The sequence below is a fragment of the Poeciliopsis prolifica genome, unplaced genomic scaffold (assembly GCF_027474105.1).
Source record: "Poeciliopsis prolifica strain line A6 unplaced genomic scaffold, Auburn_PproV2 SCAFFOLD031, whole genome shotgun sequence".
Taxonomy (NCBI): domain Eukaryota; kingdom Metazoa; phylum Chordata; class Actinopteri; order Cyprinodontiformes; family Poeciliidae; genus Poeciliopsis; species Poeciliopsis prolifica.
This window is the reverse complement of record NW_026562406.1, coordinates 4,377,803-4,401,264: the sequence shown is the minus strand read 5'-3', so window position 1 is coordinate 4,401,264 and position 23,462 is coordinate 4,377,803. Positions and strand designations below refer to the sequence as shown.

Here is a 23,462-nt window from a genome sequence, read left to right as displayed (position 1 = left end):
TTTTAATATTTTTAACTGGGAAGAAACTGTAAAAGTGATTAAAGTAAAGGCTCTGTTTCCCCAGCTAGTTTCTGTCTGGCAGAAGGTTTTCTGCACTAAAGCTGTGTGGCATACTTTAACAACTGGATTAAAACCAAGACCAGCAACGGATTTATGCTGGATGTTTTCATGTCAATAGAAATTTATCTCCAGCTGTCTGCCTGCTAATTCCTAATATACTACGTTTCAGAAAAACAAGGACGCTGAAACTTCTATACAAGGATTTCACAGCTCCAAATTAGAAAAATAACAATAACTAACTGGAAATCTATGTAAAGAGGATGGCATGCGAAAAGACAACTCATAAAAAGTATAACAGAGTTCTGCTGACCTCAGCTGTCGCCCCAAAGAACACTAACATGTCAGAAGATGGTCCCATGAGGACACCAGTGTCCTTGTGACAGGAAAGAGGTTAAAACAAAGCAAACACAGATGTGAGGATGTGAACCATAGAAGGAAAATTGGGATGCCTTAGTCCTTGATGAGAAGGTGCAAAATGTAAAGATGAGAATAAGAATGAAGTGACAAGAAAAAACAGACCAAATGAATCTTAATCCAAAGTAGAGACATGCCACCATGCAAGAGCAACATAATATAAATGAACAAATAAAAGGTGGAATCTGAACTACTTGAATTTGTTTCTGAAACAGGAAAGCCGAGCTGCCGTAACAGGAGGAAGGCAGGCAAAAGTGATGCGTAATTTTTACATGGTGCATCGTTGCCTGTTATGTTGCTATCAGTCAGCCACATTCATTAACAAGGTTTTGTTTGAAAAGGAAATGAAACGACTCGCTGTCAGACTCGGTCCGGTGTGAGCATGCAAACAAGAGGCTGCACTAGACGGCTGGTTCTTCACAAGACTCAGCTGTCAATATGTTTGCTGGTCCCCATCCAAGGATAAGAGCGGGTCTGTCAGGACTTTGATTTCTTCACTCCAGGAAGAGGATGAACAGCAGAAAAACAACCCAGGAACCAGTCAATCACTCGACTCCATCACCATCAAATCAGAAGCCAAATGAACTATTCTGGAGGCCTGGACAAAACTCTCTTTGCTTTATTTGTATAAGGGTGAAGAGTTCTGATGCAAAACACAATCCAAGCAGTTGTATTTCAAAAAATATTTAAAAAATGCTGAAAAACAAGACATTTAAAAGAATGCAAAGCTGAGTTACATTTTTACGGACGATTAAAAGGGACCAAATTAATTAAATAAATACATGATTAAATTATTAATTAGAAGACCATGAAATAAATGTTTCATTAGAGGGTTTAGTTATTTATTTCATATTTCTTAATTTAATAAATACATCATTAAATTATTAAAACACAAACTTATAATAGCTGAAATAGCTAATGCAGAAAATTAATTAAATATGCGTTTAGTTATTTCATGGTTGCTGTTCCTGCAGCATCACATGGAAATATTTTTTTCTGTCAAACTCGCCCAGGGGCGGGGCTAGAGGTGACGATGTGGGCGGGGCTAGAGGTGGCGATGTGGGCGGGGCTAGAGGTGGCGATGTGGGCGGGGCTAGAGGTGGCGATGTGGGCGGGGCTATGGGCGAGGCTAACAGTAATTTGTTGAACTCCACGAGTTAAGCCTCTGTTTTCGAATTCATGGCAGCCCTTACAATGGAAGATTTTGATGAGCTTTTCTGTTTTTTTTTTTTACAATTAGCAAACAACACTGAAGATGGAGCTTGTCGTCCCGACAACATGGCAATTAAATCATGCTGGTGAAGTTCAGTGTCAGCCAAACCCGTGAGCCCACCCCTCAAATTTGATCGGTGAGTTTGACAGACAGAATTATTTCACACTTTTTCATTATCTGCATCAGCCATTATAAGTTAGAATTTTTATGATTAATGGCATATTTAATAAATTACTAATTATTAATTATCCCAAAAAAACACATTAAAAAAATTATAACTCATTACAAAATGTTACCTATTAATGTGCAAGCTGGGAATATATATATATATATATATATATATATATATATATATATATATATATATATATATATATATATATATATATATATATATATATTTTTTTTTTTTTTTTTTTTTTTTTTTTGCCTGTTTATTTTATGAATTTGCTGTTTAAAATGAACATGTGACATGTTGACAGTTTTTTAAAGAAAAGCAATAGTTTGAAGAAAAAAAATCTTACGTGTTCTACTTCTTCCACAAGGAACTAAGCATCAATCTGCCACCCAAATAAATAAACCTTTATTTATTTAAACAAGCGTGTGTATGTAAAAATACAGAAAAAAATATTAATATGCATTATTGCTATCCAAAGCATTTCTGTCTGAATATTATACACAAACATCACTCACTAGGAGCACAAAAATTGCCAATACAAAGGCAAGGAACCTACTTTTACTCTGGTTGATTTACATTTACTCCTTTATGTGTTCATGTTTTGGTCTATGCCGATGTATTCATGTCATTAAAGTGTCGAAACAAAATGCCCCTCTCTGCACTGAGGGGAGCTCTCTCTTGAAAGGAAATAAGCTCCTCTAAAAACATGATTCAAGAGATTTTTTAAGAGGTCTGAAATATTGATGACATGCTATTTCTGCCATGCATTTCTATTTGTCACGGATCATGTGTAAAATCATGTGTAATAAATGACCTCCTCTCTGCAGTACTCTTCTCCTAAAACAGTGCTCTACTTTCAACTGGTTTTCCCTGTTCTTTGCATGCATCGTCCTCTATACACCCATTGCTTTGTAAATAATAAAGTCCTGATGCACAAATATGGTTCCAGGTTAGTGAGACACACATTGTCAATCAAAATGATTTACCCACAATGTCAGACAAGAATCAAAGTCTCGCTCTGAAAGCAAAAAAGGCATTAGCTGCGGCCAAGCATCTTCAGGTGATAATCTCGAGTGAATGCTTTGCATGTGATAATTTCGTGTCACTTTGCAGGCACAGATGAATAACGCTTGTTTACTGTTGCAGTTTTGCCAACTAACACAGACGCTGTGCCGTCTTTGGCTCATTATGTGACTCACTCTTCTCACTTTCCCCACTTCAAGCAGCCACAACAAGCCCGTCTCTGTGTTCCACTACCTCTTGATCAGCCTTATTGACATTGACATTCATTCGCCTGGCTACGTTTCTCCTGTGTAGGCCAGCCTGAAGCCAATCAAGGGCAGTGTTTCTCTCTAGTATAGTCAGTCATGCAGACACGCGAGGAACATTTTGCCTTGCTGTCCAATGCATCTGACAAATCCAGCACTGCTCAATGTTTCACAGAAATGGACATTTTCTTTTCTGCAGAGATAAAAGGAGACTCTCATTAAATTAAGCAAATATTTAAGAAATTAAATACTACTCCTTCGAATTCAGACGAACTAAGCCCTTGAATGGGTCTATATTTGGACACATTACAACCACACATTTTAATGTGCTTCACTGCGATTTCATACGATGGATTATTGACAAGTAGTACACAATGAGGAGAAAGAAGTAAAATGATTCATAGCCCAACTTTGCACATCTAGAGACTACAGTTTCTGCCCATTATCTTTGCAAAAGAACAAAAAAAAGTTCAAGCGTGGTTGGCTTCACTAAAACGTGTGCAAATGTCAATTTTGAAGTCTTGCCACAAATGTCTCAATTTGTTGTGGGCATTGACAGCATAAATATTCCCATCAAATGCATTAAAATGAATATTCTTAAACATAAACCAATTCTCTACTGCTCTTCTTGTTGGCTTGTTACCTTAGGTGGCCAACCCGCTGAGAGATCTGTGGTTGTGCCAAGACATTTCCATTTTCAGATGATGGATTGAATGGTGCTCTATGAGAAGCAAACCTCAGGATATTGCTTTACAATCAAATGCTGCTATCTACAAATCCACAGCTTCGTTCTTGACTTGTCTGCCATCTTTCTCTGATCCGGTTTGCTCACTGACATTCTCTGACAAACTCTGTAATTTGTGGCGTTGGATGGAAAATTAAGTAAACTAATGAGAATACAAACATCATCTTTATCATTACTGCAAACGAGGCAGGAATGAGACGTGCCAATGATTTGCATATCTGATTGCCACCATATTAGTAGACGCTGAGAATCAAACCTCCAGTAAACTGTTTGGTGAACCAGCAGAACAGAATCGCAAACAAACAGCACTGCTGAGTGTGTGTACTCAGAGGCCAGAATCTTGTGAAAATATAACCTTTTGCTCAGCTTTACCAAGAGCAACAGCCTACAGTAAGACTGTTGACAACAAAGGACAAATCTCTGGTTCTTCTTCCACTGGCCTCCATGCCTTCACACTCAACCAGAGTCAACATTGCTCTGACCTAGTTACATACCATAAATCCAACAAACTCTCCTACAGAGTTGCTGATGCAATCTAGTCAGGGAAAGACCACATTTATATTTTAAAATATGCACTAGAAAAAAAAAGAAAAAAGAAAAAAAAAAAGAAGGTCAGGATGAAACGGAGAATGAGATGGACGCATTAGATAAAGGTAAGACGAAGGGGAGAGTGGTTGTACGGATTCTCCCATTCATGCCTGGCTGCCCGGCGGCTGATGAACGGGGTTGTGTAATGGTTCTCCATGCAATCTCAAGCAAAGCAAACAAGGCTTCAGCACAAAGAGACCACTCAAGCCCTCTGGGTAGAGGCGGTTATTTAAATGAAAACACACAGAGAGAAAATGAGATGACCATGTTTTGAAACAGATCACAAAAAATAGAAATTTCTAAAATAGTAAAAAATAAATAAAAAAACACACACGCACATACACAGAGTGGCACCTAAATCTAAACCAGCCTGGAGACATAGCTTTTTTATTTACTTTTTTGCTTTTAACCACAACCAAACCTCACAGCTGTGAGGGACATGAGTGAAAGTGAGAGAGGAGTGACCTACTGCACAGTGAGAATCTGAAACCGTTCAATGACCGTGATCCCACTCGACATCCAACTAACCAGACCATGCAGCCTCATTAGCATGCAATGAAACGAACAAAAGCGATTGAGGAGCTTGGACGGCCCCTGTTATGTAATTGTCAGCCTGTGGGGCGGTGTTCTGGGAAATGGCGGCAGACGGCCCGTTGTGTTTTCGGCTGCACATATATAACAATTAATCACGCTCCGTCTCCTTGGTCTTTTTCTGTTTCCAGAGAGCCAGAAGCCCAAAGCCAGCTGACCTCAGGCAGTGCAGCACGTGCAGGGTGGACCTCAGCATCACTAAAAATGTCGCACATTATTAACTCACACGCTGGAGAGCAGCCTAAGGTGAGAAGATCAGAGGGAAAACCTATAAATGGCAGCGTTTTCACTCACCTTTCTACAGATGCAGCGTTTACTAAAATGTTCAGTGCACTCGACTCCTGCTGCTAAAATAATGCTAGCATTTGTTTTTACTTTTCCTTTTCGAGGTAAATGGAAAAGCATCGTGAAAATGAACCAAATTAGTTGCACTTATAAAACACGAAATTCACTCGAGTTTAGTAGCTCAACTGACTTCCCACCTTGTGGAAAACCACAGGGTTCACAGATGAGCGGTAGCTGGTTCCCTAAACATGTAAAACAGGTAGATGAGGACACATGAACAGAAGAACTGGTGCTCTGTAGGCTAGAGCCACATGAAAGTGGCATCCCTCTTTTCTCTTCCTTCCCCGTCTCTCTCTCCCACCGTGTGTTGAGAGCATGAGAGACGATTTCTGCAGGGCGTGTTGGAGTGTGAGTCATCGTCAGCGCGGAGAGAGAAAGTCGAGTGAGGGAATCTTTAAGTCAAAGGCAGCGCTTATGGCAGCGATGTGGTAAGGAGACATCAAATGTCCTTTCCTTCACCAGGGTTAAAATCCTCCACAAATGTCAAGCAATGTGAAAGGACACACATGACGGCAAATTCATCCCGTTATAGGAAGACCGTGCTATCGCTTCGCAGCACAGAAGCTCCAAATTAGCCTCCCACAAGGAGGGTGTGAAAAGTCTCATGCAATTGTCTGATCAAAGGAAGTAAAGAATAAATGTAATGTCTAATTCTTTCAGCCATCCATCCACAGTTCATCATACTTTCACCCAGAAAAAAAAAAAAATCACAGGAAGAAAAATAAATGAAGAACAGTAAGACACTGGGACCCTGCTGTTACATTCATTACATTTTTTTTGTTATTTTAGCTGTGAAATCCTTCCAACAATCATCCAGCTTATGTTCAATTAAAATTTGCTTTTCACTGTAACTTCCCCTCTGTGTCTTGGATATATATATATAAATATATATGTTATAGGGTGGCAATTCATTTTTCCAAGGGGCCACATGAGTAACTAAGATTGTAGTGAATGGCTGGATCATTGGCTGAATTAAATTGAACAAAAAATACTTTTAATGAAAACCTCTGTATTGGATTTGTGTTAGAATGGTTGTTGCGAGCAATACTTATTGCACCAGAATCATTAAAGGCCCCATGTCAGACTCTAAAATGAAACTGAAGCTTTATATTGGCTAACTATTATTACCATGTAAAATAATTTTCCCCAAAACATTTAATGAATAATAGCTTATTTCCCCTCTATAATTAGTCTAACAACTTGTAATACCTAATATGAACAGTGTATTAAGTTACTATTTAATGGGTACTCTTTATTTATTTTTCACTCTATTTTTTATTTATTTATTTTTTCAATCTGAATTCTTTTTGGCTCCTGGGTGGTGGCATCCATTATTACTGTGAGATGTCTCCTGAGCATGCGGGTTATACCTTTGGGGTGTCATGCAGACGTCTGACTCTGGTCGCATTATTTGAATCACATGAATACTCGTGTGCAAACAGAAAAAAACTCTAGAGGCAAGAGTTGTTTCTTTAGAAATAATTATGCAAAAGCACAATCTGATTTTCATTCGAAATATAAATGTATGTGTATTTGATTTACATATATCTCAGATAGGCTATATTTCCAGTGCTGAAACCAGATGTAAAACGTATAAAGTATAGTATAGAGTGGTCTTCATTGGTCTTTTTGTGAGGCCATGAAGATTTGGGACAACTGAAGTCACTAACATCATTACAACATTCAATAATAACACTCAAATATTTGCTCAATATTGTGCAGACACATACAAATCTACACAAAACATTTCCATATTTGACGGGCTATGAAAGGAGAAAGTGGATATGCGCAATTCATCTTGTGTTGGAACATTATGACATTAAGTCATTAATTATGAAAAACTAAAAAATGCTAATTGCTGGCATTATTAATACAAAAGAATCATCTGAAACCGTCTGGCATAAATTTCACTGCCTTTCTCTGACATCTGCCACTATTATGTCTCTTTCATAGTAATAATGTCTGATTCAGGATCCTTCCAGAATGGTAAGAAAACTCCCAACTCCTTGCACAACAAGGAGGCATAGCTATCCATCTCTGCTGTTAAGTCTGTTAAACATGGAAACTTTGTATATGTTACTACTTTGTGCCTTAAGCAAATAACTTTATTACCAAATCAAAACTTTAAACGTGTCAGTAGAGTAAGTAGCAAAGCCCTAAATTAAATGCAACACAAGCCGTAGCACTACAGCAAATCATTTCTCTAAATTATCTCTTTAGAAAGGACTTACCTTCTCCCACACAGAGTATGTGCAAGCTTTAAAGACTAGTTCCCTCATATCCAGCTCGCGTTCGGGTAGCCAGCGACAGATTTCCACATCTATGCCTGAGCCTTGGAGCTCGACGAACTCGTCTTCACTGAATTCTGAAACTGCAGCAAAAGACTGCAACGTGATCCTGAACGTCAGCCGAAGGCTTCGCTGTCATCCAACTCTTTGTATTAAGTTACAGAGTGTGGATAGGTAGCTGCAGCTAGCCGATGGCACAGCATCGCAAACAACGCAGATTAAATTATCCCACATAATCAGTAAACTCCACAAATAAGTATGAGATGCTCTTGTTACTTGTAGCAATTCAAGTAAAAGTCATGACAAAGATTTCTTAACATCAATTAATGAATCTAGATCCAGATCTATACATGTTAACTAATCAGTACCATTGTCATAACAAACATCACCTCTGGGATTTTGTCAGCCGTATCACCAATGAGTGGTTTGGCCATTTTTTTCAATTGCTGCGTATTTTCATGTTTACAAAGCTGTATGTTAGGGTTTACATATTTGATCTGAGGAATGTGGATTTAATCTTTTTTTTTTTCCAACGACTACAATGCAGATCACAATGAGAGGTTTCAGTAGCTCCCTGTCCGTCACTTCGATGTGATTGGGCTGTGTAACAGGCTTTTGCACAGCGTTTTGAATGCCACTTTGAGTGGTATACCTGTGCTTTTCTTGTCACCATCAGATAATTTGAGCTGATCACTTAAATATAAGGCCATATCCAATCAATGTGCACATTTCAGTCCAAGTTACAGAATGAAATCTAGTATTGATAATAACATTACAGAACGTCACTTCAAAAAATCCTTAACTCTGACAACTAAAAGGACAAGCGAACAAAAACAGAGATTGAAGATTGATCTAAGGAATCTGCATGAATCCCCTGACAGCCACTCTTTTCACATTTCATTGAAGAAAAAGTAATGCAACTTTGAGTCATCTCCACTTAGACTGTCAGAAGCACTTGCCCCTAACACTTATCATGAAGAACCTCCTAAGAACAAAACTTCAAAAACGGTTTCAAAATGTAGGCGAGAGGCATGACTGTCAACAACAAGCTTACGGAATAAAAATGCTGGAAAACCGAGCAAAATGCTCTGATGAACAAGATATTGTCGACTGCAACAGGAGGGAAATTTGAGAAAACGGCAGAGGGCTTTGCAGCAAACAATAACGAAGCTCATGAAATGTCTCTGCTTATCATCTCGAGCTTCTCGCAGTCAAGGAGAAATGCTGGGAGTTCTCAGCGGCCTTTAATTTCACTCCAACACGACTAATTAATGGATACTTGACTCTGGTCAATTAGCAACATCCAAATACTTTATATCTAAACAAAACAAAAAAAAACAGACATGTTTTTTATAAATAACCACATTTTTGGTAAATAATGAAAACAGTCCAATTAGTTATATGGTCCTTTTCTAATCTTTGGCAAATAGAGCCACAATATCTAATATGTGTCAGGGGTTTTTTGTGTGTGTCTGTTGCAGATTTTCCTGATTCTGTGTTGGTAAAGAATCTCTTTCTCAAATATTTTTCAAACTTTTTGAAAATCTCTACACCTCCAGGTCCTGGAGATTGAGAAACTTGGCAGTGACTGAGTTGAGGATGTAAGGCGTCTAACGGCCACGAAGCCAAAACGTCAACATATAGAGCTACTTTGTCATTTCTTTAACATCTCGCTGTAAAGTAAATTCCTCATCGCCAAACTTCTCCTGAATCATTGGCCAGATCTGATCAATCACGCATGGTGCCATAGCTGAGCAAGCTCTGCACTGGAGGTAGCCCGACTGCTTCGCTAACTCCTTTTAAGGCGACACTCAGTGAACATAAAAGCTTTCTTCACAGCACCTGAGCATCTCTCTCTCCTTGAAGTTCTTCATGATTCAATACATAGTTGATTAGAGTGCATTCATATAAGCTGTATTAATATCCTTGTCTGTGATGCCTTTTTCACGCAAAGCAATAAGGCCAGCATAGTTACAAGCAGGTAACCATGACTAAGATTAATTTAAACATCTCCTTTTCAAAATAACCATTGAAAGACACGTCAAAAGATAAGCTTGAACTAAAAGAGCAACAAGTATAAAAACAGAAAGACAAATAAACATCGACTAAAAATATCATAAAACACCTTTTTAAAAAGCACAAATAGCACTTTGAGACAAAAAGGCTGAAGTTTTGACTTCATGTAGCTACAAACTACTCCTTGAAGCGCCTCCTTTACTAGATATTAAAGCTTAGCGATATAAATAACAGGCGTTGTAATTAGCCACCATCTAATGAGAGTGACCCTATTAAAACTGATGGGTCACAAGCTGATTTAGGTTACCAAATCGCATGCGCTATGAATTGTACTTTTACGTCGCATACAAATCCTTGTTTCTATTCTTACTTGTTTCGCCTCTGCTGACTCTCGAGACAAACTCATCCTCCTCCCTCCAGAGCAGCGAAAGTATCAATATTTATGCACTGACTGTGTCCATAAATACCAACGGCCAATCCAGAAATCAATGTATGCCTGTTACATATTTTAATCTCCCCATGAAGGTCACATTACTCAAGCAATGCCTGAGAGGCCGAAGCATGAACGCAACAACAGCGAGAGGTGTTCACATGCACTCTGCCTCAACCCAGACCTGACGACGAGTGTCACCGAAACACACACTGTGTGTTTAAACAGTGAGGAATCGTCAACTATAAACTAATTAATTTAAAAAAAAACACATTATGTGGCAGATTCTGCATCTGAACAGAGCTTTGTTTTCAGGATTTAGACTCGTGTAACTTATGTAAATATGAGGAACAGAAGAAGAGGAGCGATCATTAAAGCACTCTTAGGTTCCAGAAGAGCGATTTAAATGTCTTATGTCATACTTTTATTTTATTTCTAAGCCGCAGTTGCAAACAACTTCTTTGCAGAAAGCAGTAAACGTCAGCAAATCACTCAGCTCTACATGGAGAGGAAAAAAATACAAATGATGGACTGCAACAATAATTCCTGCCCTCTTATGAATTTGTCACTTTGCTAAAAGACTCTATGAAAGTTAGATGAACATTTTACAATCTTGTTAAAACCGGTTACATTATTAAAAGGCCACATTCATCCTGTGAGGCGAGAAAGAGAGCCGGTAGCAGATTGAAAATTTAATAAGCTCGATGCAGGTCCTGGAGATTGAGAAACTTGGCAGTGACTTAGTTTTGATAGACTAAATATTGGCACAAGATGATTTAGCTCCATTGTGTCATGCATGAGCTCAGGCAGGTCACAAAAACATGATGATTGTGCAAACATACGATAAATCCATTTAAAGGACTTCCTCCAGCTTTTAACCAGAGATACGAAGCAAAGTTCAGCTCAAAAACATTCCATGATTTCAACACTCAATGCACAATATTTGGTGTTGTGTCACAATATGCACGCTTTCCAACATTAAAGCCTTTGGCTTTACCTTGGGACGCCACAGCACTGTTAAATGAATAAAAAGCATAATGTGACGCTTACATATGTGGGTATCTTGACAGGCCAGGCTGCACATGAAGGCGGCTGGTGTCAGCTGAGCTCTAACACACCTGACTTTGGAGGAGACCAAGCCAGGACTATGACAACACTTTGACGAACACTGTTGCTTTGTTTCTTGACTGAGCTTTTCACTGGTGCAGAGAAAACAAAACAAATGCTGACTGTTTTCACTGTTAGGTATGCATGTGAGCTAGGGGTGGCTAATCACCAACTTGTTTGCCACCAGAAAACACGGCATAGATTGGGACGTAATTATGTGATGCATGAAGCAGTGATGAAGCACTTCTAGGTTTCATTATGGAAAATGTCTGGCAAACTATTACTGAGAAAACATCTAGCTGTTACGTAAACATGCAGGGTTTTCCTGAGTGTTTTATAAGCCTGGCAGGCCACCAGGCTTTACTTGTGTCCCCACCAGGCGAAACATTGCTTATTTATTTAAGTCTTTTTAAAATGTTTACATTTTTAAGACTTTATTGTTGGTGTCCAGGTATTAATCTTCCAAACTTTCAATAACACGTAATTATTGAGTGATATTTTAAAATTTGTTGTCAACTTCAAACATTTTGTAACTCAAAAACATAACGGGCGGCTGGAAAAATGACTGCCCTGGCACCCAACCACCGGGCTTAGCAAGTTTTCTTGGTGAAACGTTGAACATGCGAATATGGAATTATGAGAACAATCGTGTGTAATGAATAGGATTCACTTCTTATTTTTCATGTCCATGAATGATTAATGGTTCATACAACCACCTTATTCTCAATACTGTCAATGTAGTCGTGAACATGCGCATCATTTCTATAAAAATGTACATTGAAGAATGACAAAAACATACGACTAAACTGAGGAAAACCCAAGACTCTGCTTATTTAAGTGACATTTCCTGTTCCTCGTCACACCAATACAGATTTTCTCTAATGTACCAAAATCATCAGAACATGATATTATCCTCTGAAGATTTTTGCATCATCCTGACAATGGAGGCTTCAGGATGGATAGTCCTGCTCTTCTGTCAAGGAGAATCCTGGATGACCCAGGTTCATCAATAAAACAAAGAGAACTAATCAGTTCATTAGAGAAGAAAAAAGGAGCTGTTGAGTGAATGGTGCGTAGCAAGGGAAGAATGTGGTCCTGGGTCAGCCAGCAGCGTTAATAAGGGGAGTAATTGAATTAGAGGATCAGTGAAGGCCCGTAATGTGGGCGCCACGCAGCTCTAATTTTATTACAAGTGATGTAAACATGAGGTTTGCCCCCAGCGCTTAAAGCCTCCAATATTGATACATGCACAAAAACACAAACATGTGCTTACGATCCAAGCTTATTGGCAAAGGTAATTTCTACTCAGTCGTTAAATTATTTTAGATAAATAAAACAACATAACCCCACTACAAAGAATGCACGGTGTGCTACAACAAAACAATGTTTTTGAAAAGTCTGTTCCTCGCGGTGGTTTTCACACCCCAGAAACTTCAGTCTTTTATTAGGATTTTAAGAAATCGAACAATAAAAGTGGTACATAATTTAAAAAGTTGAAGGGAAATAATAGAAAGCAGTTGTAAAAATACTGCTTCACATGGTGCTCTTGTGTGGACAGACCACAACTGAACAGCTTTTGACTTGATATGAGTCACATGAAACCAACACATGAAACCAACACTGCACCACCATCCTGAATATGCTGTCATGCTAACATGGTGATGGTTGCAGCATCGCCATTCCTTGGGAGGAACAGGGAGATGATACAATAGATGGCTCTACAGTGTAATCCTGACAACAAGTCTGTTACAGGTTGAAAAAAAATATATCGAGAACAACATTGAGGTTCCCCTTCCAAGGTTAAGAGCTACAATGTAATGGTTTAGGACCAAACCATATTCATGTATATATTTAAAGTTTAGACATAAATCCAATTCAGATTCAATTAACAACGCCTAAAAGCTGCTGCTTACAAACACACTTTATTCAATCTGACTAAGCTTGAGCTACTTTACAAAATATTAGTCTCTAGATGTGCAAAAGTGGTAGAAAGGTACCTCAAAAAATGTGCTACTGCAACTGCAAACAAATGTGGTTTGTTTGCAGTTGCAGCAAACCAACTGCATTGGTTGAAAAAAAAAAATTAAAAAAGAAGAAGTGCAAAAGCAGACATGATCTACTGTACCTGTGATTTCACAATTATGCACCACTTCATATTCACCTATCACATCTATCACAGACACAAATCTTGTGAAAGTTATTTCATGACGTAAAGCACTTTGAATTGCCTTGCTGCTGAAACGTGCAAAACGTAAAACTTAAACGGCACTCAATATTTTTAGCTTTGTATGATGCCTCTACTTTGCCATACTGGGACCGGGGTGTTATAGGTTCTTGGCCTGATGATTCACTTTGCCATCAAATTGAATGCAGCTCAAATAAGCCCTCAGTTCTGACGATAAGCCCCGAAAAGAGACGGCTTCCATATCAATTTTCAAGTGAAGCATAAAGAGCACAGTAATGAAGCAGAGAGAAAGAGAAACACGTGTTTCACAAATGGTGTTTGGAGAATCGCCTTGCCAAGCATTGCATATCACATTACAACACAACCCACTAAATTGCTAAATTATCTTCACAACAGACAGCAAATCTGCTCATGCAACCCACATCTAGAAAATGTCTGAAAAAGGATGTTTCAGTATAAATAGATACTTAGTCACTTCACTAACGTAGCAGCTCCTTCCGCTTGTGCTCTCTGCTCCCTGAGAAAATTGCCATTTTTACCACATAAGTCAGTGTTCAGTCAGGGTTGCATGAAGCAAAGAGATTCTTTGTTTTGTAGTTGAGCAGGGAACCTGTTCCTGGAAAAACTTTGCTTTGCGGTGTACCTTGTTGCTCATCTACTCCAAAACAATAAATAATAAACATCAAACTCTCACATATTTTACTGTGTTTTTTCTATATATGACTACACTGACATTAGATCAGGTGTAATGAAAGAGCAAATAAGATTAACTTTATGTCTCTGGAGAAGTAGACTACATTAAAAATGCAAGTGATGAAAGTGAGAGCTTTCCTGTGAAGCAATTAATTTTGTTTTTGTTTTACAATCTTTTTTTTAACACTTTTTTAGGTTTGAAAACAAAACGAGGATTTTCTATGGGTGTTTTCACACTTGATAGTTGATGTTCTTTTGCTGTGCATCTTTAGCACTTATGGCCTCCATATGCTTCTCCCTACTTGCAAAAGCATAATGCATGGACTCCTTAACACTCATGTTCCAGTCACAAGTGTACGAGTCTTACTGCAGCCTCTAATAAAAACAAAATGACCCACAAGAGAAATGATAGTGGGCATTAAGTGGTTATTTTTAATTTAACTAGAAGTATAAAGACCCAAATAATTTTCTGTACAGTGGACCCCTGCTACTTACGGGGATAAGACACCACAGCTACAGTGAATAGCTAAAATCCTGTCCATCTAACTGCTTATTTTAATTTGTCAAAGACCAAATATACCTTAGTCTGCATTAATATTGTACATGCAGTGGAAACAGTCTTTACCTTACTGCATATATCTGCAGTTCTAATTATTTCCACTCTTGCAGGTTACAGTCAATCAGTGTCAAGGAAAATAAATGCAGCTACTGGATTAGCTGCTTAAATTGCAAACACCAGCCAATAACGCATCAAGCAGCATATCAACAGTTTTTTTTTTTTCAGTTTTCCAAGCTGCAGTTTCAATTGAATATTTTACATAAACACTATTAAAAAAATTGTGACTTTTGCAGCACTTGGAGGAACATGTCAGAATTTGAATAAGTCTAAATTACATGAGAATGCAGATTATAAATCAGTCCCAGGTAAATGCAATCTGTATTTCTCTGCATTATTGTTCCATCTCATGACCCCTCTGACATGGTTGGTATCCACACAGACACAGGAAGATCTCACTGTTATTTATGAGCCTGTCAGACTCTTTCGATTTAATTAACTCCAAATGATGCCAGTCAGTCAGTTCCCTCCCATCAGGATGCTGAATGACTAAAACTGAAAGGCAAACCAAAGCCATTCTTTACTAATTATTTCAGCTAATTATTCGTCTGACCACTTGTGGTCTTTCATTGAGTAGATACCCAGTAAAATATCAGTTGATAATTATGTATTATCAGAATATTGGAAGATTAAGACCTGAAGACCAAATATAAAGTCTTAAAAAATGCAAACATTTTAAAAAGACTTAAAAAATAATGTTTAGCCTGGTGGGGGCACAAGTAAACCCTGGGGAAAATCCTGAAATAAATGTGCTTAACCAAAGAAACTCATTGGATTATTTTCTTTACATTTTCAGACAAAGTCAGATTTTTTTTTGTCCCCCGACTGAAAGCATCACTTCCATTAAAACCAGCCTTTGTTCTTCAAACGTTTGCTCACAAACTTGACGGCGCAGCGACAGTCAGCTCCATCAAAAGGAAAACACCATCAACAGAACGCATGTGAAGTTCGCTGATTGCATCTCTGTCGTAAAATACCAGTGCTGCAGGCTAATGGAGTTTTCATAATCACCTCACTCAGTGTTACATAGGACCATGTAATATTTGTAATTATTGATGCCGTGACAAATTTGTTGAATTCATCGTCATCATCTTTTTTTCATTCCTGAGGGATGTAACTTCACTTCCTCTCACTCACACTTTTAATTACTAAAACTCCTACTTTTCCTTTTCATTATCTGTTCTCTACCTCTCAGGAATGAGACATATGGTTACTACAAAGAACTGGTGTGATTTTAGATTCCTTCCAATATTACGATACATTTCTGCCAGTAGGTGAGGTCTGAAAGTAGTCTCCTATGGTCAAAGATTCTTGCGAAATAAGTCTCATTAATCATTAAGTCTTTAAACAATCTTCACGTGAAATCATACAAAGATCTTTGGGAATAAGAAGGACAAATGTTTTACTTTTCACTTTATTTCTAGCCATGCTCAGTTGCTTTGGACATGCTGCTGCGCGTGACTGAAATGCCAAGCAAACCCTGAAGACCTGGTGACAAGCTAATTATCAAGCAGCTCTGTCACAAGTGGGCAGAAATTTTAAAAATAAGGTTCACACCACCATCATTATGTAAACAATCACGGTTCTTGGTGCTAACCTCACACCCCAGCAGACTACAGCTGGCGGACTTTAACACAAGGGGGTCACACTCTCGGCGCGAGACAAGAAGGTTTGAGGGATCTGCAAGCCTTTTGAGAATCCGAGCCTTTGTCTTTTGCATTTTATCTGAACTAATCTTAATTAACATGCCATTAAAATTTGCGATTGAGACAACAGCTTTGTTATTTGGAAACCATGCAGCCAAAATTGTTCCTCGAACTCATCACACCATTAGCAAATGTCAGCTCCATTGTGAATCAACACACAAAAACTGCTAATAACAAAGCTTCGGTTTATGGCTTAGTGAAAAGATGTCACCCATAACATGAAAACAACAGTCTGCTAAGTGCTGACGAGACACTGGAAGGAGGGCCAGCAGCCTCGTGGGCACAATTACACACATAAATACTCAGCTTGTTCTGTTTTGCTGCTCTGGAATCTAATTAACAGAGATTATTTAAACTGGTCTATACACATTGGGAGAAATCAGCAGAATTACCACCAGTCTATGTGGGATTACATCGCCAAGGAATCCCTGCAATAGTCTAAGCCTGTAAAAGCGCTAGAAAACTCATTTACCATCCGTAAAACCTTCAGCAACATGGCTACTGGATCAGAATAACAACACATGGAATTACAGGAAGCAGACAGAGGCAATTCAATACATTTAGTAATCTATACGTCATGCAAGAAACTTGCTGAGGTTCGAAGAAGAAATCGAATTTACATAAGTTTGAATGCAGCATCGTTGTCAGTGAAAGACTTCAGAAACTGCTGATCTGTAAGGGTTTGCAGGAACAACCATCTCTTCGGTTTATTGTCAGAAAAAGAGAACGCAAGGAGCAGTCCTATGGGAAAAAAAAAACTGCTCCACGGTGAGAGGGTTTAAAGTGGGATGAGGAAACGGATGTGAGATGATAAGAAGACAATAGAAGCTTGAATAAACAAAACATCTGGAGGACAATCGCTGAACATACAACTCATCAAACTTTTAAGAAGACTAAAGATTAAAGGCCATACTTGATGCCACTCTTTTCATTTAATAAGAGAAAACTGAGGCTGAACTCAGCCAAAACTCATCAAAAACAGACAGCAACAGACTGGAAAAACATTGCCTGATCCAATGAATAGTAAGATGATGAGACAGAAATATGCATGGATTCTCCTCACCTTTCATCAATGCGTAAAGCTGAAGGCGTAAAGTTGTGTAGGTTATTTTATTGAAAAACTCTGAAACTGTAAGACACCACAGCCTTCCTAAGCAAAGTTGTTGACTGTGTCCATGCCTTTATGACCGCAGTGAACCCATCTTCTAGGACCAGTACAAGCCAGTTAAAGTGGTTGATAAGTGTGTGGTAACAAGAAGCACCTCTGTCTAATGTTTATCTATAGACGGATGATCATATCTATCTTGTAAGTAGATTAGATTATTTTAAATAGGAAATTACATCTTTTTAAACATCTTCACTCATGAAAATACCAATAAATCTGCAAATTTGACCTCAATCAGTACCAGGAAGGATTCAAAGAACACAAACATAAGTAGGGGCAGCTCATTTTGAAATTAACCCAACGACTGAAGGCAAGATTATTTGTGGTTCACCAGTTAAAGGGAAAGCAAAATAAATACAGAAAAAAGCTGAAGGCGAATGCCTCCGGTGGAGACTCCAACTGCCCTTAATAGCCCGTGATCGCGTGAGCGCCAACAAGCCTTTATCTCGCTTTCACACAGAGCACTCACCAGTAACTTTTGATGGAGCTTTTGGTGGTTCAGGGACTCTTGGTGTTGTTGTGGAGCTCTGCTGTTGTCCTCTAGTGGATGAACGTTGTCCACACAGTGAAGGGGCAAAACATCATTTTTCAGCTGAAAAGATCACAAGGATGAAGTCAATCACTGCTCACTGATTACTTTTCTGTAATCCATGGAAAAGAACTGTCCTGGTGTAACACATATCTACTAGGAAACAAAATCTGAATTTCCCATGTTACTGTTATATTTTAAGGTTATTCTGGCATCAAGATGTAAAAAATGTTTTTAACGAGGTGCAGTTTCAAATCTGATAGAATCTTTCACTGTACTGTTTCTATGGCTTAACATCACTTTAAAGCGATGCTAGGGAAAGTGTTAGCATGACCAGAGGTTTCTCCAGAGACTCAACCTGTTGTGCACTGATGGTTAGTCTGCTTAAAAGTGGCTGCTATGCTTTTCCCTTGCTCACAGAAAATATCAATTTGACTGGAAAATGTTAAGTGAAAAAAAAAGAACGTAGACAATTATGGCCTAATAACTAAAGTAGTCACTGTTTTAAAACTTCAGTAATCAAAAGTTAATAGCTTGTTGTACTTGTGCTATTATAAAAAGTCTAAGATGATGTGTTTGAGTCCTAGCCTGTACTTTTTTTCCCACACATGCCCTGGCTCTCTCCAGGTTGCATGTTAGGTTAATTGGTCTCTGCCCTTAGGTATGAGTGTGTGCATGCCCGGTCTTCAGTCCCATACATCTCGATGCTGCCCTGTGACAGACCGCCGACTTGTTACCTGAGGTTTATAACCCTAAAACTCTTCATTTCACAAAGGAGTTTATGACACAAAGTGAGTATATGATACTTTCACTCAGTTTTGAGGCGTGCAAACGAAACATGTTTTCACCTTAATGGATAGCTTCAGTTAGATAAATGAAGAAAAAAAAAACATATTGATTTCTTTATTTATTTAATTGTAGATTTCAAGTGATAAAAATCAAATAATAACGCTGTCCGATGAGAACTTTGTTTGGTAACGCTTTCAGTGAGTTGCATCAGGGTAACTAGATTATGGCCTCTATCTTGATTGTATTAGCTCTCCTCAGTGCTTAGCACAGCTTTGTTTACCCAACAAACACTGCAAAGCGTACTACTTAAAAATAACACTGAAGCACTCATTCAAGCAGATACTCACAAACCCACTAAAGTGTAAGATGCCAGCAAGGTAAAAATAACATCCTCTCTCTGTGTTCAACCACTTAGCGATTGAGGTTGATAGCACTACCTAAGTCGCTTGTTATTGCCAAGCTAGTGGTGCTGGCTGGAAATAATAATGCCCACTATTAAATTATTCATGGTTCTAGTCAGGTGGAACCAGATGCTGCTTTTGTGTCATAGAAGGAGAACTGTAACTCGACTCAAGTGAAAAGCATGGATGCTGCTGAGCTACAAGCAAAACAACACGGATGTCATGACATTCCCTTGGCTGCTTCCATGCATCTTCCTGGGATCTTTCAGAGGACAGTGGTTCAGTAGGGTGGGCTATGGAGGGACAAAGCCCGGGGTGCAGTTTCCTGCCCCAGTCTGTGGTACCCAACATTAACATTTGTGACCATGGCCAGAAGATGACCTTTTTTGTTTTGTTTTGGGTTTTTTTTTATCCAAGCCGTGTTTTAATGCTGAATACTAATGCTGCGCTGCTTTGTGCCCGCAACTCATGGGAACAAGTGATGCTATTTTTAACCACTTGTCCCCAGCTGCACATCTCCAACCAGGGGCCAGTGGGAAATTAGTGTTTGTTTCTCATGGCAGGGGCAGCGCTAGATTCTCCCTAACCCAGGAAGACATCTGGAAACGGGGTGTTTTTGTCCTGTACCTTACCCCGCCGCGAGACAAGGCGGGGTAAAAAAAGCTGAAGGCGAATGCCTCCGGTGGAGACTCCAACTGAAAAAAAGCAAAAGCAACAGCGGTGCCTTTGAACAGCCCCACCTTTCATTGCACGCAGGTTACTGTATTGTCTGCAACTATTTATGTGACGCAATATCGTTTTGCATGTTATTTATTTCTGTTGTTCATTGCCATTGATACATTTTTTTAAAAAGGATTGTTAAATCCTAGAAGAACAAATTAGTATAAAGTTAGCAATTTCTGACTGCTTTTTTTGTAAATACATTTAAAAACAAACAAAAAATAATAATTTCAGTCAAACTCACTACATATTTATTCCTTTGGAATAAATATGTAAAATGTAAACAAATCTCCAAGATCTAAATGACAGCTTTAAAGAATAATGAGCTAAACAGACACTTGAATATATATATATATATATATATATATATATATATATATATATATATATATATATATATATATATATATATATATATATATATATATATATATATATATATATATATATATATATATATATATATATATATATATATATATATATATATATATATATATATATATATATATATATACATACACTGTTGTGACACTTGCACACAATTTGTACTAATAAAAGTAAAAAAAAAATAAAATACACATGAAGGCGGAAGAGGCTATCAGCTCATCAACAATAATTCGGTCCACATTTTATTCTTGAGCCCCTTTTTTTATTTTTTCACTATTCCACCTTTCCTTTTCTGATGTAAACAGATTACAGATTCATTTTTTTTGTAAGAATTTTGAAAATTATTGATCTCTTCTCTCTGTCTTGACTAAACACATTTTAAAGGTTATCTGTGCACGGTCTTAAGAAAAACATAAGCCTCTCTATTTCCAATATCCTTCATGTTGGAAAGCAGCTCCCCGACACCTGGTGTGGCTAATGAAACATTTAGTAAGAAAACATGAATGTCGATAAATCTGGGGATGGGGAAAAAAAAGTTTTAGATCATTTGAGTCAGAAAGTGCAGTGAGAAATATTTCTTCCCCTCTGTAATGGGATTCTTAGCAGTTTTGCATGTTCTGCCCTACACCTCATATCAGATAATGGTTAAAGCTTCCAAGGGCCGTCACGTCGGTCAAACATGATGTTATTTGTAGAAACTCCTGCTAGATTGTTGTGCCTAGCTGACAGCAAATGATGCAGTGCATTACGCTATATTTGGATGAGCAGCTATAATGAGTCTGTTTAGGAGTCTGCATGTCATGATAACCTCTTTAATTTATTTTTGTTAGGGCAAAGCTAATCCAATTCCCCTTATTACAGCTTCTTTATGCAATTATCCTGCGCCCCTGCTCATTGATGGGCCAGCATGGAGACAATGGACTGGGCAGCAAGCCTACTGACCTAACCTGAAGAGACCTGTAACATAATGTACCTCATCAGCGAGTCAACAAATACAAATCACTGCACAACAGAGGCCAGTATGTTGTAGAGGCCACTGGACAAATACATATTTTGTTTTTGTTGCTTTTCTGGTCTAATAGAATGAAATTTACCATGAAGTAAAATAAAAATAAAGAATGGGGAACTCTGCAGCTACATTACATGCCTTTATTTATTCCCAGTATTAGCAGAGGTGTGCAACGACTTCAACTGACTGGCACAGTGTGTCTGTTGCAATGCCTGCCAATAACATTTCATCAAAAAGCAGGCAGTTAACCTCCAATGAGGTGGACAGTACACAAAGCAAAATGCAATTGATTTCAGGACATGAAAACTGAAAATGGTGTCCAACAAACACGCTACACATTAGAAGAGTCTTCATTTGTTGTGTTTGCAAGCTGTGTGAATGGAACAATGCAGAGCCTGCTGATGTGCATATGAAAGTTAGCAAGTTAGCAAGATGTTAATTTAAAATCAGTCTGAAGCTGTGCGAAGCACAGCGTGAATATGGGGGCAGACACAATTACCTAAACCTTTAGCATAAGCACAAAGGCAGGCACAGACTCCAAGATTAAACCCATGGAGATAAGCTGTTTTATCACAAAACAAATCCTGACAAATAATCGTCAGTGCCTGTGGATTTTGGCAAGATCCACATAATCATCCCCAGCCCCCACCTTCATGTGTGATTGGCCCACCTATCTGAGCAAATTCAAACATAGCTTCAAATTGGAAGAACAAACATAAAAACAAACCTGTTGACTCAGAAAGCGCTCGACCTTTTCTGCACACTGCCTTGCAGAGGCAGTCTAAGCTTTTTCTAATTTTGTCAAATTACAACCACAAACGGCAAAGCATTTCACTGGAATTTTACGTGACAAACACAAAGTAGCACGAGATTGTGAAATAGAAGAAAATCTTTTACTCTCATGAATAAATATCTAAGTTGGTCTGTAATGAAATGTACAGCTTCCTGACTCAGGACTAAATAAAACAGCCTTCACCTAAATGTAATCTACAAGTCTTCTTGGTTAGATCTCCAATAGATTTGCACATCTAGAGTTTGAAATGTTTGCCAATCTTTACCAGAAGTACATCAGGTTTAGTCAGATAAACAAAGATTGAACATCAGTTACCAAATCTACAGACCATCAATTTAATTTAGACCTGGACTTTGACTGGGTCATTCTACACATAATTATGCTTTGGCCTAAACTATTCCATTGTAGCTCCACCTGTATGTTCATGGCCATTGACCTGACAGAAGATGAATAAGATGAATCTTTTGCAGCCTCTATACTTTTTCTTCCAGAATGATTGTGTATTTATCTCTTACAATCAACTCTGCCCAGAAAACCTTCTTCTACATGTTTTCTGTGTGGCCTACATTGCTCCATACAAACTGCATTTTGGACTTTATATAATTTTGCTTCATTCCTTCTTGTGTCTCTTTCATAAAGACAAGATTTTTAGGGTGAAAGACTCATAATTGTGGTATTAAAATATTATTCCACCTTAGCTATAGATATCTGTAAATCTTCCAGAGTTATAAGATTATTTCTCTAATGAACATTCCTCTTGCTGAGGTATTGATATGTTTTTAGTTGTTGGACACTCTTTGCATTTTCAGATGGTCCTTTGGATAAACTCTTTGAAGGGTTGAAAACTTTCGTTGTCATTTTAAATCCTATCCCTGCTTTAAACTTCTCCACAACCGAATCCTGGACCTGCACACAGTCACATAAAACACGTTGATGTTTGCTTTTGTCGACAAACTAAGAAAAAATGCCCAGTATGAATACTTCTGCAAAGCACCGTAGTTAATTTCCATGATTATCTGTAATAGTCTGTTGATTTTATCACTACACATCCTCACTCTAATATCATATTGTCGGCACATGTGACTCACTAAAGTTGTATGTCACAGGGAAGCCGGAAAACGGCTTATTCCCACCTGCAGCAATCGATTCTTCACATATACATGCGATTCATTTCCATACTTCTGATTATAATCTCATGAAAGAATGAGAGACTTTTGAAGCCT

General features: G+C 38.2%; 1 protein-coding gene across 8 annotated transcripts in view; it reads right to left on the bottom strand.

Annotated features, from left to right (window-relative positions):
• The window catches only part of rimbp2b (RIMS binding protein 2b), a 91,342-nt gene that overhangs the window by 54,638 nt on the left and 13,242 nt on the right, over window positions 1-23,462 (bottom strand). For all 8 annotated transcript variants that reach the window (XM_055050485.1, XM_055050486.1, XM_055050487.1 and 5 more), the window contains exon 4: window positions 18,078-18,200. In XM_055050485.1, coding sequence (XP_054906460.1) covers window positions 18,078-18,200 — 123 coding nt within the window. The remainder of the gene's footprint in view (window positions 1-18,077; window positions 18,201-23,462) is intronic.